The sequence below is a fragment of the Myotis nattereri genome (genome assembly GCF_964212035.1).
Source record: "Myotis nattereri genome assembly, chromosome: 6".
Taxonomy (NCBI): Eukaryota; Metazoa; Chordata; class Mammalia; order Chiroptera; family Vespertilionidae; genus Myotis; species Myotis nattereri.
In genome coordinates this window covers 43,539,931-43,556,576 of record NC_138081.1, presented here as the reverse complement: position 1 = coordinate 43,556,576, position 16,646 = coordinate 43,539,931, and the positions used below count along the sequence as shown (strand labels likewise).

The following is a 16,646-nucleotide window of genomic DNA, read 5'->3' as shown; positions in this document are numbered from 1 at the left end:
GGAACAGGGCTAACCTATATTGCTATAATAGACAGCAATATCCTTAAAAAAAATTCCTGAGCTTCAATATATTAGCGCATATTAGCTAAAATAAACTCTCAGAGCCATTGATACAACTCATTTTAAATTTTTTATTTTAATTTTAAGAAATTAGGTACTACGTTATTTCATTTTTTGTGTGCTAGTATTTATGCTTATTAATTTTTGTCCTAGGGGCCATAACTAACTTCCCAATAGAATGATTATATAAGAAATATATAATGAAGGAAGGGAAAATACACAAGACAAAGGGAGTACGGGGAAAAATGTTGAGGGATACAACCCAAGTACTTTCGCTCAAGTCCTTTAATACTGTGAACTATAAGACAGCTATGCCCCGCTGGTGTGGCTCAGTGATTGACTACTGACTCATGAACCAGGAGGTCATGGTTTGAGTTCTGATTGGGGCACATGCCTGGGTTTTAGGCTCAATCCCCAGTGGGGGGATGTGCAGGAGGCAGCCAATCAATGATTCTCTCTCATCATTGACGTTTCTATCTCTTACTCTCTCACCCTTCCTCTCTGAAATCAATTTTTAAAAAGCACACATATTTACAAGACAGTCATGACATATCATAAATGTTTCAATTTAAGTAACTTAATAAGGATTAAGAAAATTTTAGATAGAATCTTTAAAATGACTTCTCTGCTACACACACAGATAACATACAAGTTGCATACATATCTACCTTCTTAACATTCTAGAGTGAATGTTAGGTAAGAAATTGTTAAGAATGTGTATTTAAAGGTCACCTCAAAATACAGCAATTTTTCTAAATAACAACTTTGCCTTATTTTTCTTATGAAAGAATACAAAACATGTGATCTTATTACCTAGCTCAGGTTTGTCCAGTAAACTGATCAAAATACGAAAAGGTTTTAGATCCTGTGTTAAAGTGGTCTCTTCTCCAAGTCCATTCATGTGTAAGATCCCCACCATTGCCTTTAAAAAGAAAAAGTACACTAGTCATTTAAATAAACAGTTTTCAAATAATTTTTTCAAAAAAAGAATATTTTTAATACATTGCCTATTGCTTTTATGAAGCTTTCAATGAAGTTGGCTTTATCCTTCCACTAGGGGGAAAATATGTTACATTCATTTTTCTTGAGAAGAAAAGAGTGCTTACATTTTTTTTCTAGAAAAAAATTGGAAAGTTAAAGAAAATCTAGAAAATAAAGTTATGAGTTATTTGACTGCCCAAAAGATAAAAATATTTATATTTAAGATAATCAATGTGCATCAAACTATGCCACATCATATGGTAGTGTCTGCCGGTATACAATTGTTTTCCCATTGGTGCCTCCAGACCATCTATATTCTTATGACCTCCTTCATTTTAAAATGCTTCAGATACAGTATACTATGTATTTTCTTATTTTATTTTGAGATAGCCTAAATAAATAAAATTGATGTAAAAATAATATAAAATAAATCTATAGTTCATTTTAACATTTCCATTACAAAAGTAGTTTTACCAAACATTTAGATTCCTGTTGTAACCCAAATTTCCCTGTGGCTTCAGAGGAAATAACACAGATCCTGGCTCATTTTGGAAAAGCTCCAATTTTCATAGGGCAGACAGGTGAGAAGCTGCAACTATGTTTTAATAAAGTCATCAAAATAAACTAAAAGAAAATAAAATCTCTGGACTTACACAGAAGTGAGTGAATCTTAAAATTACTTATTCATTTTATTGTGGTCATTTGCTTATTATTGTCACTCAGGAAGTTTATGAGGCTTGTCTCTACCTCTTCAATTATGAATTAATTCAATTAAGTAGAACCTTGTCTTACACTTGCTGAGCAACTCTAATGGTCAGAGAGTAACCAAAATGAAAATATTCATTACCTGGACCAACAATTCTTTTGAAAAGGTAGTAAAATAGTAAGTGGCATGTTCTTCAGGATTACTGTGTCTTGTGCTTCTGGGTCCTATGATAGCACCGTTGTTATCAAAACCTCCACAGAAATAAATTGAGAAATAAATTAAAATTCTCAAAACTGTTGTTCACTAACACCAAAACAACGAATATCTCAAAACTAAACACTTACCGATTAGTAGCCCAATCAATGCCAGCAAGAGAGATCATTTTAGATAGTTTAATAAAGGAAAACCAATTCAATATGGAAGTGAGTATCATAGTATTCTTTCAGAATTATCCTGTTTTTTTCTTTACATAAGTCTTATGAACAGTGAAATAACTGCAGAGTCAGAAAATTAAAATTAAGTGATATTGTGTCCGACTCCAGGTGGTAATGAGTTGTGAAGACAGGGCAAACACTGATGAAAAGTATAGAAGAACAAAGTATGCACGATGCTTTATTGCCTGAGAGACTGGTACCATGTGTGGGTCAGTAGTACTAGTCCTGATTCCTTTGATGACTTAAAAATTTTAGGAATTAGGGAGATAAAGGGAGGGAAAGTGGGAGATACCTATAATACTATCAACAATAAAAATATGTACTTTAAATTTTTTAGGAATTATGTCTCTATTTTGATTATTAAGTTATTCTTCTTTGTCTACATATTTATAGTAGAACAATCGCAACTTATAAGGGCAGAAAAAGCTTATCAAAGGGATCATGACTTATGAATTAGCCTCTTCAACTAAGAAGCTTTTGAAATTTCTTCATACAATACACAGTTAATAGTGTTTACATTTTAATTGTCTATTTAAACAAATTTTTCAGTTTCTTCATTTAGGCCATACATAGCACTTGATAATATTTATGTATAGCAAACTTTCCTCCATCTTTTCCCAGCTAAGACCACACATGAAACACCTACCTAGAAGCCATGCATAAAGTCTTCGGTTCAGAGACATGTCCCTCCTTAGTACTACATGAAGGGCTGCTGACAAGATCCTGATCATATCTGGTCGAGTGGCCTGAAAAAGTTAGGAATGTGGTTGTATTTAATCACATATAAAAACATTACTTTTTCCTCTTTAAAAAACAAAACACACACCTTACAATACATTCAAAAGTTTATTTTATTAAAGGAAACCTGGTTTTAGCTAAAAAAGGTAAAGTTAAAAGAAAGATAAAAGGAAGCCTGTTAATTGATGTTAGGATTTTTTCTTTCTTTTTTATTTGTTTTTATAAATCTTTATTTTTGAAAGTATTACATATGTCCCCTCTTCCCCCATAGCCCTCTCCTCCCCCTCATCACCAGGCCTTCATTACCCTATGTTTGTGTCTATGGGTTATGCATAGATGCATATGAGAATTGATGTTAGTTTTAATAATATTACTAAATAATCCATTTAGAACAGAAGCTTGGAGTGTGAGCATTAGAAAATAACATTGAAATCAACTAGTTAACAATCACTCTCAAAAAACCCGAGTTTCACAAAGCCTCAGTACTTAGCCTAATGTAAAAGCCTGGTTAGTGCCCAAGTTGAATAAGAAGTGACCTCCCTTTAATCACAAACTGGTGATCATTTTACTACACCATTCTTCTTGACAGTATTAAAAAGGGATTCACCCTTTTTATTTGTTTTAAAGGAATCTTAGAGAAATAATTGAGATGTTACAAAATACAAATCATCAACAGCTGACAAATCAACCAAAGGACTTGTATGCATGCATATAAGCATAACCAATGGACATAAGACACTGGGGGATAGGGGAGGCTAGGGGACTGTCAAGGGCAGGGGGGAAAAAAGGACACACATGTAATACCCTTTGTAATACTTTAAGCAATAAAAAAAAAATTACAGTTACTCATCAAAACACAAATGTTTTCCATTAACCTAAGAAACTCTCAAAGTGTGATTCCCAGACTCTAAGGCAGTGGTTCTCAACCTTGGCTGCATATTAGAATCACGTGGGAATCTTTTTAAAATCTTGATTTCTGGGCCTCAGGATTTTAAAAAGATTTCCAGGTGATTCCAATGTGCAGCCAAGGTTGAGAACCACTGCTCTAAGGGAATCTCTAAGACCCTTTCAGGAGGTCCATAAGGTAAAAACTAGATCAGAACAATAGCAAGATGTTCTGTTTTTTTACTATGTTGATATTTACCCTGATCATGTGATAGGGGGTAAAACTGCTGGCATCTTAGCAAGAAAGGAAGCAGTACAACAGTGGCATCCACTGCACTTGTAGTCACTGTATTTTTTTAGTGCCATACACTTGTATTACAATAAGAAACCAAAACAAACAATAAAAGTCAGTTTCACTTAAGAATGTTGTTGAAGCAGCAAAAATTTACTTTATAAAATATTGACTCTTTTAGTACATTTTTTAATATTCTGTGTAATAAAATGGGAAGTACACATAACACACTCCTGTGTATACTGCAGTATGATAGATGTCTCAAAGAAACTCACTTGTATGACTGAATTTTGAACTGACCTACCAGAATTTTTTCACAGAATACCATTTTTACCTGAAAGAATGATTGACACAAACTATGATTATCATGCTTGGACACTTGAAAGACATTTTCTCAAAAAAATTAAAACATAGCCCTAGCCGGTTTGGCTCAGTGGATAGAGTGTCGGCCTTTGGACCGAAGGGTTCCACGTTCAATTCCCGGTCAAGGGCACATGCCTGGGTTGTGGGCTTGAACCCCAGTGGGGGGGGGGGGGGTGCAGTAGGCAGCCAATTAATGATTTTTTCTCATCATTGATGTTTCTATCTCTCCCTCTCCCTTCCTCTCTGAAATCAATAAAAATATATTTAGAAACGAATAAATAAATAAAATAAAAATAAAGTGAGCCTGTCACTTCAAGAAAAACAATTAAAATTTTTTTAAAAAAATTAAAATAAGAAAAACAATTAATAGTCATAGAAAGAGGGAACGTGGAGAACAAAGATGACTTTTTCATGATCCTTATTCTCGGGAAATCTAATGATTTGGTACAGAAATAGAAGAAAGAGTGTTAGAATTGGGCCTGGGTAGGGCATTACTTTTAAAAGATAGTCAACATAGCTGTTATTTTCATAATACGAATTATAGAAGGTAAGGCTTGAAAAAGCCTTGGATGGGAGGGATACAGAGGTGGTGGAGTAAGAAAGTACTGAAGAAAGCTCAGGCTGAAAAAACATTGAGAAACAGTGGTCAGTGAAATTACAAATTAATTCTTCTCAATTTAAGTCTACACTGACTTAAATTCTCAGATATTGTTGAGTCACCTATCAGTATACTAAAGGACTAATAATATTGAATGTTTGCAAGGGAAGAAAGCAATGGGAAAGTTTAAGAGCAAAGGTCAATAAAGGGACATAATATTTTAAGCTTTTGAGCCACATATATTTCTTTGGAATATTCTTTTTATTTTCTTTTGTGGGCCTTTAAAAAAGTAAAAATTACTCTTATCTTGTGGGTTTTTCACCAGCTCTATACTAGTAATTTTAGACTACACTGAGATGTCCCAGGGAATGTTCCTATGAAAAACCAGAGTGAAATAAGGGCCATTGATTTAAGAATGGAAAAACTCCAAATAGAAACTGGGGGTGATTTATGTCCCAATTAGCGACAGTATTGGCAATGAAGTATAAAATTCTTCTATTATTGATAATTCAATTTCAAAATTAATAAAGTAATAAAGAAAAAGTTGAGCATGACCGATCATAATAAAACTCACTAGTTATCTAACGTTCTTTAAAAGAACCTCAAATAATAGCTTTTTCTGCTAATGACTTTTAAGAAATAAACTTACATTTCCAAGGTAGAAATTCTCTTATTACTTCTGTTAGACATGTAGTTCACCATTCTGAATGCTTACATACTGGTGCTCTACAACATTCCGCATTAAGGTTTACAACTCAAAAGAATTTAGATGACTTCTTTAAAAAATGAGGATACTGATTAAAGTTCCAGCAATGAAATGCTTCAATTATGATTTGTTAAATTAATTGCTCTCATTTGTAATAAAAGTTCTAGAGGATATCACTGTGAATCATTATTTGCAAAGGTCTGACAATCTCAAAATCACCAAACTAAGAAAAGATAACAGGACAGAGATAACAGCTGGTAGAAGGCCTGGGTTCAAAGTCCTGGCACATTCACAACTAGCAATGAGTACTTCCTGCTTATTATAGGTTAGAATTGTTTTTAAAGGTATGAAATTACCAAATTCAATTAACATATTCTTATCCAAATCAACAAACTTTTTTCTTTATAATTGTCACAAGTTCCATTCCTTGAAAAGGAACTTGTTTTCCATGTACTTACTAGTTTATAAAACAAAAGAATCCAGCTTAAATAACTATACATCATAAATTGTGATTTTACAAAGAATGCCTTATATTAATACTAGAGGCCCAGTGCACAAAATTTGTGCACTCGGATGGGTGGGGGGAGTCCCTCAGCCCAGCCTGCGCCCTCTCACAGTCCAGGAACCCTCGGGGGATGTCCCACTGACAGCAGTTGGACATCCTTAGCGCTGCTGCGGAGGCAGGAGAGGCTCCCACCTCCCACCACCACCGCTGCACTTGCCAGCTGTGAGCCTGGCTCAGAGCTTCTGGCTGAGCAGCGCTCCCCCTGTGGGAGCGCACTGACCACCAGGGGAAAACTCCTGCATTGAGCGTCTGCCCCCTGGTGGTCAGTGCACATCATAGCAACCAGTCATTCTGTCCTTTGGTTGATTTGCATATTAGCCTTTTATTATATAGGATCAGCATTAATGTTTTACCTGACTCATGTGGAATGGAAAACAGAAAAGTATGAGGTCCAGCGTGCTTCTCTGTACAAGTACACTTGAGTCCTGCACCGAGGTACTTACGGCTTCTACCTAAAATGAGAGAGCCTTTAGTATCTATTATCTATTGTTACACTGGAAAATGTGTAACATGAAAATGTAACAACTCTTCATTTTCTCCCATAAATAAAAATATGATTCTGAGCATCTTATCAATAATTAAATATATTTACATCACTCTGAATAGGTAAATATATTATGACGGCTTAAAAATGAAGAAGCACAGCCCTAACTGGTTTGGCTCAGTGGATAGAGCATCGGCCTACAGACTGAAGGGTCCCAGGTTCGATTCCAGTCAAGGGCATGTACCTTGGTTGTGGGCACATCCCCAGTGGGGGGGCGGGTGCAGGAGGCAGCTGATCGATGTTTCTCTCTCATTGATGTTTCTAACTCTGTATCCCTCTCCCTTCCTCTCTATAAAAAAATCAATAAAAATATATTTTAAAAAAATGAAGAAGCACAAAAGAGTATAAAGCAAAAAGGTTCTCTCCCATCTCCGTCTTCCAACCATTCATCCAATTTTCTTTTTGCAAGCAAGCAGTATTACTAGTGAATATTTTCTGCAAGTATTAATAAACAATAATACACAGGCATAGATCCAAAACCCTGCCATTTTCATTTTAAAATATATTTTGGAGATCGTTCCTTATCAGTACATAAAGTACTTTATTATTTTTTATGGCCATGGAAGTACTTTATTTCATATATAAACTCTCTTTTATTTAACTAGGTTCCTAAGATAGACATTTATACTGTTTGCAGACATTTATTATTGTAAATAATGCTGCAATATACTTACGTAATATACAAATACATCCCTCAAAGTAGTGTTGCCAGGTCTTAGGGTACACACAATTGCAACTTAATCAGTGTGATGCTTTCTGTTAAGGTTACATATATTTATATTCCCAACAGCAACGTGTGACAGTTTCTGTTTTTCCATGTTTACCCATGCATTTTTATTTTTGTCACTCTGATATATGAAAACTGATATCTTGGTGTATTTAAATTTTTATTTCTCTTATAAGTAATGTTGAGCACCTTTTCATGTTTAATTTATTTTTATTTCTTAGGTACATTATCTGTTCAAATGCATTCTTCCACTATATTTATTGATAGTACCTCTTTCAATATTAGGGAGTTTAGTTCTTTCACTATGACTTATTGCAAATGGTTTTCCAATTATGGCATTTGTCTTTCAAAAAAAAATTATAAAATGACTTGTTTAAAAATTTCATTAAATAATTAAAAGGAGCCCAGCCGGCGTGGCTCAGTGGTTGAGCATTGACCTGGAAACCAGAAGGTCCTGGGTTCGATTTCCGGTCAGGGTACATGCCTAGGTTGCGGGCTTGATCCCCAGTGTGGGGTGTGCAGGAGGCAGCCAATCAATGATTCTCTCTCATCATGGATGTTTCTATCCCTCTCTCCCTCTCTAAAATCAATAAAAAAATTTTTTTTAAATAATTAAAAGGAAATGCAAAAACCAATACATTTAAAGATCTACATAAAAATGGTGTAGCCATTTTGGAAAATAATTTGCCAGTTTCCTGTAAACTTAAATATATATTACAAGAAAATGTAGGAGTAAATACTTGTGACCTTGGATTAGAAACAATTTCTTAGATATTATATAACACCAAAAGCACAATGACAAGAGAAAAAACATAAATTGGACTTGATCAAAATTAAAACTTTTGTGCTTCAAAGGACATGATTTTCAACACTGAAATCATGGCCGGTTTGGCTCAGTTGGTTGAAGCGTTGTCCCATACCCCATTCAATTCCCAATCAGGACACATATCCAGTCTGCAGGTTTGATCCCTGGTGGGATGCATACAGGAGGCAACAGATCCATGTTTCTCTCTTACATTAATGTTTCTTTCTTTCTCTCTTTCTCCTCTCCCTCCCTCTCTCTAAAATCAATTTTAAAAGAAAACATATCCTCAAGTGAGTATTTAAAACAAAAAAAAGGAAACTGACAAGATAATCCACAGATTGGGGAAAATATTTTCAAGTCATACACACATAAGGGTTTAATATTCAAAATAAATAAAGAACTCCCACAACTCAACAAGAAAAGGAGAAATAACCCAATTTAAATAATGAGCAAGAACTTTGAATAGGCACGTCTCCAAAGAAGATATAAAAATGGTCCAAAACTACAAGAAAATACACTCAATATTATTAGTCATTAGAGAAATGCAAATCAAAACTACTTGACATCCACTAGGATGAGTATAATAAAAAGACAGACAATAACAAGTGTTCACAAGGATGTGCAGAAGTAGGACCCCTCATATATTGCTGGTGGAAATGTATATTGGTACAGTCACTATGGAAAACAGCTTTTCAGTTCCTCAAAAAGTTAATCATAGAGTTACCATATGACCCACAATTCCACTTGTAAGTATATACTCAAAAGAAAACATGCCTACAGGAACACTTATTTATGAATGTTCATAGAGAATCATTCTTTTTTAAAAAATATATTTTATTGATTTTTTTACAGAAAGCAAGGGAGAGGGATAGAGAGTTAGAAACAACGATGAGAGAGAAACATCGATCAGCTGCCTCCTGCACACCCCCTACTGGGGATGTGCCCACAACCAAGGTACATGCCCTTGCCCGGAATCGAACCTGGGACCCTTCAGTCTGCAGGCCGACGCTCTATCCACTAAGCCAAACCGGTTAGGGCAGAGAGCATCATTCTTAAGAGCGAAAAAGTAGACAAGACCCAGAAGTCCCTCAACTGATGAATGGAGAAACAAAATGTGATACAGATACCCATATAATGAAATATTATTCAACCATAAAAAGGAGTGAAGTACTGAAATATGCTTCAAAACTTGAAAATACTATGGTAAGTGAAAAAAGCCATTCATAAAAGATTACATATTGTATACATCCATTTCTATAAAATGTCCAGAACAGGCAAATTTACAGAAACAGAAAATAGATAAGTGGTTCCTAGGGGCAGGAATAAAGGAGTATGGTGAGTGGGAATGGGGTAATGAAAATGTTCTGAAATTGGATAGTGATAATAGTTGCACAGATTTATGAATATACTAAAAACCAATAAACTGTACAACTTAAAAGGGTATGTGAATTATATATATATATATATATCAATAAAGCTGTTATTTAAAAAAAGTTAAAAATACATTTACAATATAAACCACAAATTCCATCCCTAGGTATTTTCCCAAGAAATAAGAACATATGTCTACACAAGGAATTCTACGCACATGTTTACAGTACCTTTTCCATAATTACCCCAAACTGGAAACAATTTAATCATCCATTAATCAGTGAATAAGTAAACAAACTGTGGTACATTCATACCACAAATTACTCATAAATGCAAAAACATAAATGAATCTCAAATCTGTTATGTCAAGTGAAGGAAACAAGAATTAATTGCTATGCCCTGCCCACCTGGCTCACTGGTAGAGTGTTGACCTATGAACCAGAAGGTTATGTTTTGATTTTGGTCAGGGCACATGCCCAGGTTGCAGGCTCAATTCCCAGTAGGGAACTTGCAGGATGCAGCCAATCAATGATTCTCTCTCATCATTGATGTTTATCTCTCTGTCCCTCTCCCCTCCTCTCTGAAATCAATAAAAATATATTTTTTAAAAAAAGAATGGCTAATACAGTATTATTCTATTCATAATATTCTGGGAAAAGCACAACTATGGAAACAGAAAACAAACCAGTGTTTGCAAAAACCTAGGAGTGCAGGGGAAGGGGAGTGACCACAAAGGAGCACAAAAGAACATTTTATGGTGATATAAATAAATATCCTATATTTTGATTGTAGCATTGGTCTCATGACTGTGTGTCTGTCAAAATTCATAAAACTGTACATGTTCAACAAGTTAATTTCAGTGTATGTTAATTATACGTTAATAAATATAACTGAAAATCTGCACAAAAATCTCAATCATATATAATCATGTGGAAGTAAAGTACAGGATGATTAATTAAAATTTGTTTGTTTTTTTTAATTTTCAAAAGGACCCTTGAGGCTTTCTTTGTTTTTTAACCATTGAGTATTTTAAGAGTACAACCTTCCAGAGATAAATGTTTCCATCTGTTCTTAATCTTCAAATTGAAAAAGTATAAACAATCAGTGTGATTTTTTCCATTATCTGATTTTAGTACTACATCCTCTGACACAAATCCCACACAGAATATAGCTATACTTTTGTCTAAAACATGTCTTTCTTTTAAAGAAAACTATGATCAAAGAGAAGGTTCATTTCAGAATAACATAATAAATGTGGCTATGTTAACAGTGGTCTGATAAGCAAGCAAAATGATATAAAGATTACTTATTTGCTTGAATAACAGATAATAAAAATAACATATAAATAACAATTTCCTTTTCATGAAAAAAAATCTGAAGATTTTAAAAACAATAATTACTGATTATTTTTAAGTTTCCTTGATGAAAAAGGTAAGCTCCATGAAAATAGGAACTTTGTTTGTGGCAGGACTTTCAATATCTGTCTGAAATAATGTACTGATTCTAAAGAAGTATTTGTTCAAGGAACAACCATATATGGACCTACCATTAACTCAATATCACTGCCAATTATATAAAGTTGATCTTCCATGGAAAGCTTCCTGTTCAAATGGGCGAGAACATACGTGATTCCAGGTAAACGCACAGCAGGACTGGTGAGAAGACTACCCCAGAGGGCACTATAGAATGCTGATTGGTCCACTGCAGCAGCAACCTTTTCCAACAATGTGTTTGTTCTGAGGGACAAAATAAGATAGTTTAAGAAGGGAAAGATTTATTGTCATATAATAAATTGTTATTCTCTTCCAGAAAGTATGAAAGTATCCATGTTATAGTCATATGCTCCACTCAAGAGACAAGTGTGGCAGCCTGGAAGAAGCATGTACTTTAGAAATCAGAGGACCAGATTTAAGTCCCGTCTCCACCATTTACTAGCTGTGTAATTTGGGAAATCACTTAATACATCTTCAGTTCAGTTTCTTCATCTATAAAACTAAGATAACAAAAACAATATCACAAGTCCTATCTATATTAGCGGGTTGTTAAACACCATACACTTAGTTTGTAGTACTCTTATAGCAAAACATATTTTCTATAAAATCTTAAAAGGGCATTTCCAAATATTTCCTTCTCTTTAAAATCACACTATGTAATTCACAACAACTTTGATGAATTAGACCTATGACAAAATCATTACTGCTCTATTAAGGATTACATTTAAAAATTACTCCTGCCGGATTGCTTGGCTCTGTGGTTGGGCGTCGACCTATGAACCCAGGAGGTCAGGGTTCGATTCCATTCAGGGCATAAGCCCGGGTTGTGGGCTCGATCCCCAATGTGGGGCATGCTGGAGGCAGCCCATCAATGATTCTCTCTCATCATTAATGTTTCTATCTCCCTCTCCCTCTCCCTTCCTCTCTGAAGTCAATAAAAAATATATTTAAAAAAATTACTCTTGATTTCTTGTGAACATAAAATGAACAATACACAAATATAGATGATATTATAGCATAGCCAAAATCAAGAGAATCTGATGAGTTTTATTGTTTACTTGCTATAATACTAACCTATAATCCCTTCTGACCTCAATTTATCTATGCATTGAAAGAAGAAAGTATTTACAAATCCTTTCATAGGACATGTGTGGCATAAGTGGCTAATGATAATGCTATGTTCTGAATGTTTCTGGCTCCTCAAAATTCACATGTTAAACTTTAATCCCCAAAGGTAATGTTATTAAGAGGTGAAAGCTTTTGGGAGATGCTTAAGTCATGAAGGCCCTCCTGAATGAGATTAGTTTTCTTATGAAAGAAACCCACAGAACTGAGCTACTAACCAGAAAGAGTGCTCGCCCTAGAACAGGGTGGGCAACCCCTGGCACGCGTGCCAAACATGGCACACCAGTACCTTTTGCTGGCACGCGAAAGCCTCCCTTATAATCTTCCATTTACAATTGTGAATCTTTGTTCTCAGTGATGAATTTTGTTAAGTCTCGTAATAGGAGTAGCCTGACGGATGAAAGTAGGAGCTCGTGCATATCTCTGAAGGTCATGAAATATAAACCTGATGTAAAATCTCTGTCATCAGTGATGCAGCAGCAAAAGTCCCACCGATAATATCAAACGGAGTCATAAAGTTTTCTGTCGGACTATCAATGTACATTTATACATTAAAAAATAAATGTATTTTTCATCATCATATACTGTGTTTTTGTCGCTTGAATTTTATTATTTCTTCAAGGTTCTTCACATATGTACACCTTAAGAGATATCAAGTAGGTTTAATATGTTCTCAAAAAATTAGGGTTGGCACACAGAAGAATTTTGAGTCAGAGATTTTGCTGGTTTTGGCACACACTCACAAAAAGGTTGCCCACCCCTGCCCTAGAACAAGACCATGATGGCAAATTGAACTTAGATTTCCAACCACTAGGACTGTGAGAAATAAATTTCTGTAGTTTATTAGTTATCCAGTCTGGGGTACACTGTTATAGCAGCACAAATGGACTATGACACACAAGATAAATCATAGGGATACCACATTAATAAAGATCACTATTCATTTCTATGTTAAAATTTCTAATTGTAACTAATAGAGTTATAAAGTGATATTGATTCTATACTTCCCTTAGGAAAATTAATGCAATAATTTTAAAAAAAACTGATTTATAAAATAACCTCATGTTATATTTCTAAAATTGTAAGCAAATAAGTGAAAAAGTTAAGAAAAGAAAATAAGCTTTGGGGACAAAATTAATTTTTCTCAAAGCAGCCTATAAGTATTATCCAATATTTTCAGGATTAGATTCTTACTGTATTATGGGAGCTGATGAAATACAATAAAATGGAGTAGTAGGTAATTATACTAGAATAAATTATTTAAATTTAATAATTAAGTCTACTTATAAAGAAGTCTGACATTTTCTATTTTTGCCATCTCAACTTGTAAGTCCCCTTTTTGGTAAGAATAATAAGATATTAAAGATACTTAATGCCATCATGCATTGTCTACAACTATTAACTTCCCTAGAAATAATAATAGGCTCCAAAAGAAATAAAATCCTTTTTTATAAATTTTTAATGTTTTTATTGATTTCAGAGAGAGAAAGGGAAAGAGAGATAGAAACATCAATGATGAGGCAGAATCATTATTGATCAGCTGCCTCCTGCATGCCCCTTACTGGGGACTAAGCCAGCAACCCAGGCATATGCCCTGACCAAGAATGGAATCATGATCTCCAGGTTCATGGGTCGATGCTCAATCAATGACCAACACTGGCTGGGCAGATCAAATAATTTTAAAGTTAAAATATCAACAGTGTTATGTCAACAGCTAGTAAAACAGCACTGCACTTGGAGCTAGGATATTTTCCAGCACTAACAATTTAAAACTGTTGGCATTGGCCCAATTTCCCATTTTAAAAATTAATCTAAACATCCTACCTACTGTATTTTTATTTTAAATTGTGTTTCACAATTTTTTGAGTGACTTATATATGCTAGGCTGTAGACTAAATGATTTCATTATTACAATAACACATTGAAATAAGTATTATGTTTGTTTTATAGATGAGGAAATTGAAAAAAGTTCAGAAATGTTTAAAAAAGCTTTCCTGAGCTCACACAGTATCTGTGGAGCCAGGATTTGAACCTAATTCATTTATCTCCCAAGTGTGTGCTCTTATCACCTAGCTTTATTTTCAGTGTGATACACATACCAGATAATTACAATAATTTTTTTGCTACAGAAACTCCAGGTGGTATACTGAAGGATCTAGAAGAGTTAATTTTTGTGATGTTAAAACATTACTGATTTAAGGATGCTTGCTGACAAATCTATGACTTTGATTACTTAGCTTCATACCATCTTACCTCTCATAGTACTCTGATCCTTCTTCTAAGCCAGGAAGAATACCAGTTAGCAATCCTTGTAGACCAGGCTTCAGTGTTTTACCCAAAGGCAGGTAATATATCTCATACAAACTTAGCAATGTTGGTTTCACAGACATGGCAGCATTTGCAAGAAGAGGAAATAATCCAGAACTGTTTAAAAATATAAAACCATTAGCAACTATATGCCAACAAACTAGACACACTAGAAGAAATGGAAAAATTCTTAGAAACATACAAAGTATTAAGACTGAATCAGGAAGAAATACAAAGTCTGAATAGACCAATTACTAGTAAGGAGATGGAGTCAGTAAAAAAAACAAAAACACAAAAAACAAAAAACAAACAAAAAAAAAACTCCCAACAAAGAAAAACCCAGGACCAAACGACTTCACTGGTGAATCTTAGCAAACATTTAAAGAATCATTAATGACAATCCTTCCAAAAAATATCGAAGAAGAGAGAACACTCCTAAACTCATTTTCTGAGGCCAAACCAAAGCCAGAAAAGGACACTGGCAGAGAAGAAAACTATGGACAAATATCCTGATGAATATGGTGCAATAATGCTCAATAAAATACTAGCAAACTGAGTTCACCAGCACATTCAAAGGATTACTCACCATGATCAAGGGGGATCTATACCTGGGGTACAAGGATAGTTCAACATATGCCAAAACAAACAAACAAACAAAAAAACAACCAATGCAATATATCACATTAATAGAATTAAAGAAAAACATCATATATTCTTCTCAATAAACACAGAAAAAACATTTGACAAAATTCAACATCCATTCATTATAATATTTATAGTTTAAAAGAACTGAATTACTTAACAAATAACATTTCTTTAGATCAGTGGTTTTCAACCTGTGGGTAGCGACCCCTTTGGAGGTCAAACGACCCCTTCACAGGGGTCACCTACGACCATCGGAAAACACATATATAATTACATATTGTTTTTGTAATGAATCACTATGCTTTAATTATGTTTAATTTGTAACAATGAGAATACATCCTGCATATCAGATATTTACTGTTATTCATAACAGTAGCAAAATTACAGTTATGAAGTAGCAACGAAAATAATTTTATGGTTGGGGGTCACTACAACATGAGGAACTGTATTAAAGGGTCGCGGCATTAGGAAGGTTGAGAACCACTGCTTTAGATTATTCATTCAGGATCTATTACCTGTCACATAGTTTTTAAGGTGTTGAGGCTATAACAATTCATAAATTACATGAAGAAATTCCTGACCTAGCTGGTTTAGCTCAGTGGATAAAGCATCAATCTGTGGACTGAACGGTCCCAGGTTTGATTCTAGTCAAGGGCATATGCCTGGGTTGGGGGCTTGATCCCCAGTAGGGGCGTGCAGGAGGCAGCTGATCAATGATTTGCTCTCATTATTGATGTTTCTATCTCTCCCTCTCCCTTCCTCTCTGAAATCAATAAAAATATTTTTTAAAAAATTCCTGTCCCAGATCAACCAAAGGATTTGTATGCATGCATATAGGCATAACCAATGGACATAAGCACTGGGGGGTAGGGGAAGCCAGGGGAATGTTAAAGGGGGGAAAAAGAAGGAGACATATATAATACTCTTTGTAATACTTTAAGCAATAAAGTAAAGTAAAAAATAAAATAAAATAATAAAAAAAAATGCCCGCCCCATAACCCTCATAAAACTTATTTTCAAGGAACTAAGGTAGAATATATACAGAAACCCAACAATATAAATCTCAGATGGTGATAAATGTCACAGAGATTAAAAAAAGGCAGAGGAGGAAAAGTAGGGGCAAATATTGCAATTTTAAACACGGTATTCAGAGAAGACTTATCTGAGCAGAAATTAAAGAAAGAGAAAACATATTCATGGAAAAGTGAACCAGCAAAGCTAAAAGTTTATTTTTCAAAAAACTAATAAAATTGGTGAACTCATAAGACTAATCAAAGTGAAAAAAAAAGGAGATTGAAGTC

The 16,646-nt window shown here is 34.4% G+C and overlaps 1 protein-coding gene across 6 annotated transcripts in view; it reads right to left on the bottom strand.

Moving 5' to 3' along the window:
* DOP1A (DOP1 leucine zipper like protein A) overlaps nucleotides 1-16,646 on the bottom strand; it is a gene marked incomplete at its 5' end in the record, with an annotated part of 84,688 nt that overhangs the window by 56,377 nt on the left and 11,665 nt on the right. For 4 of the 6 annotated variants that reach the window (XM_081094396.1, XM_081094399.1, XM_081094398.1 and 1 more), the window contains 6 exons: nucleotides 874-982; nucleotides 1,889-1,998; nucleotides 2,828-2,927; nucleotides 6,682-6,780; nucleotides 11,322-11,511; nucleotides 14,647-14,817. In XM_081094396.1, the coding sequence (XP_080950522.1) occupies nucleotides 874-982; nucleotides 1,889-1,998; nucleotides 2,828-2,927; nucleotides 6,682-6,780; nucleotides 11,322-11,511; nucleotides 14,647-14,817 (779 nt within the window). The remainder of the gene's footprint in view (nucleotides 1-873; nucleotides 983-1,888; nucleotides 1,999-2,827; nucleotides 2,928-6,681; nucleotides 6,781-11,321; nucleotides 11,512-14,646; nucleotides 14,818-16,646) is intronic. The other 2 variants (XM_081094397.1, XM_081094400.1) reach the window with 1 other exon arrangement.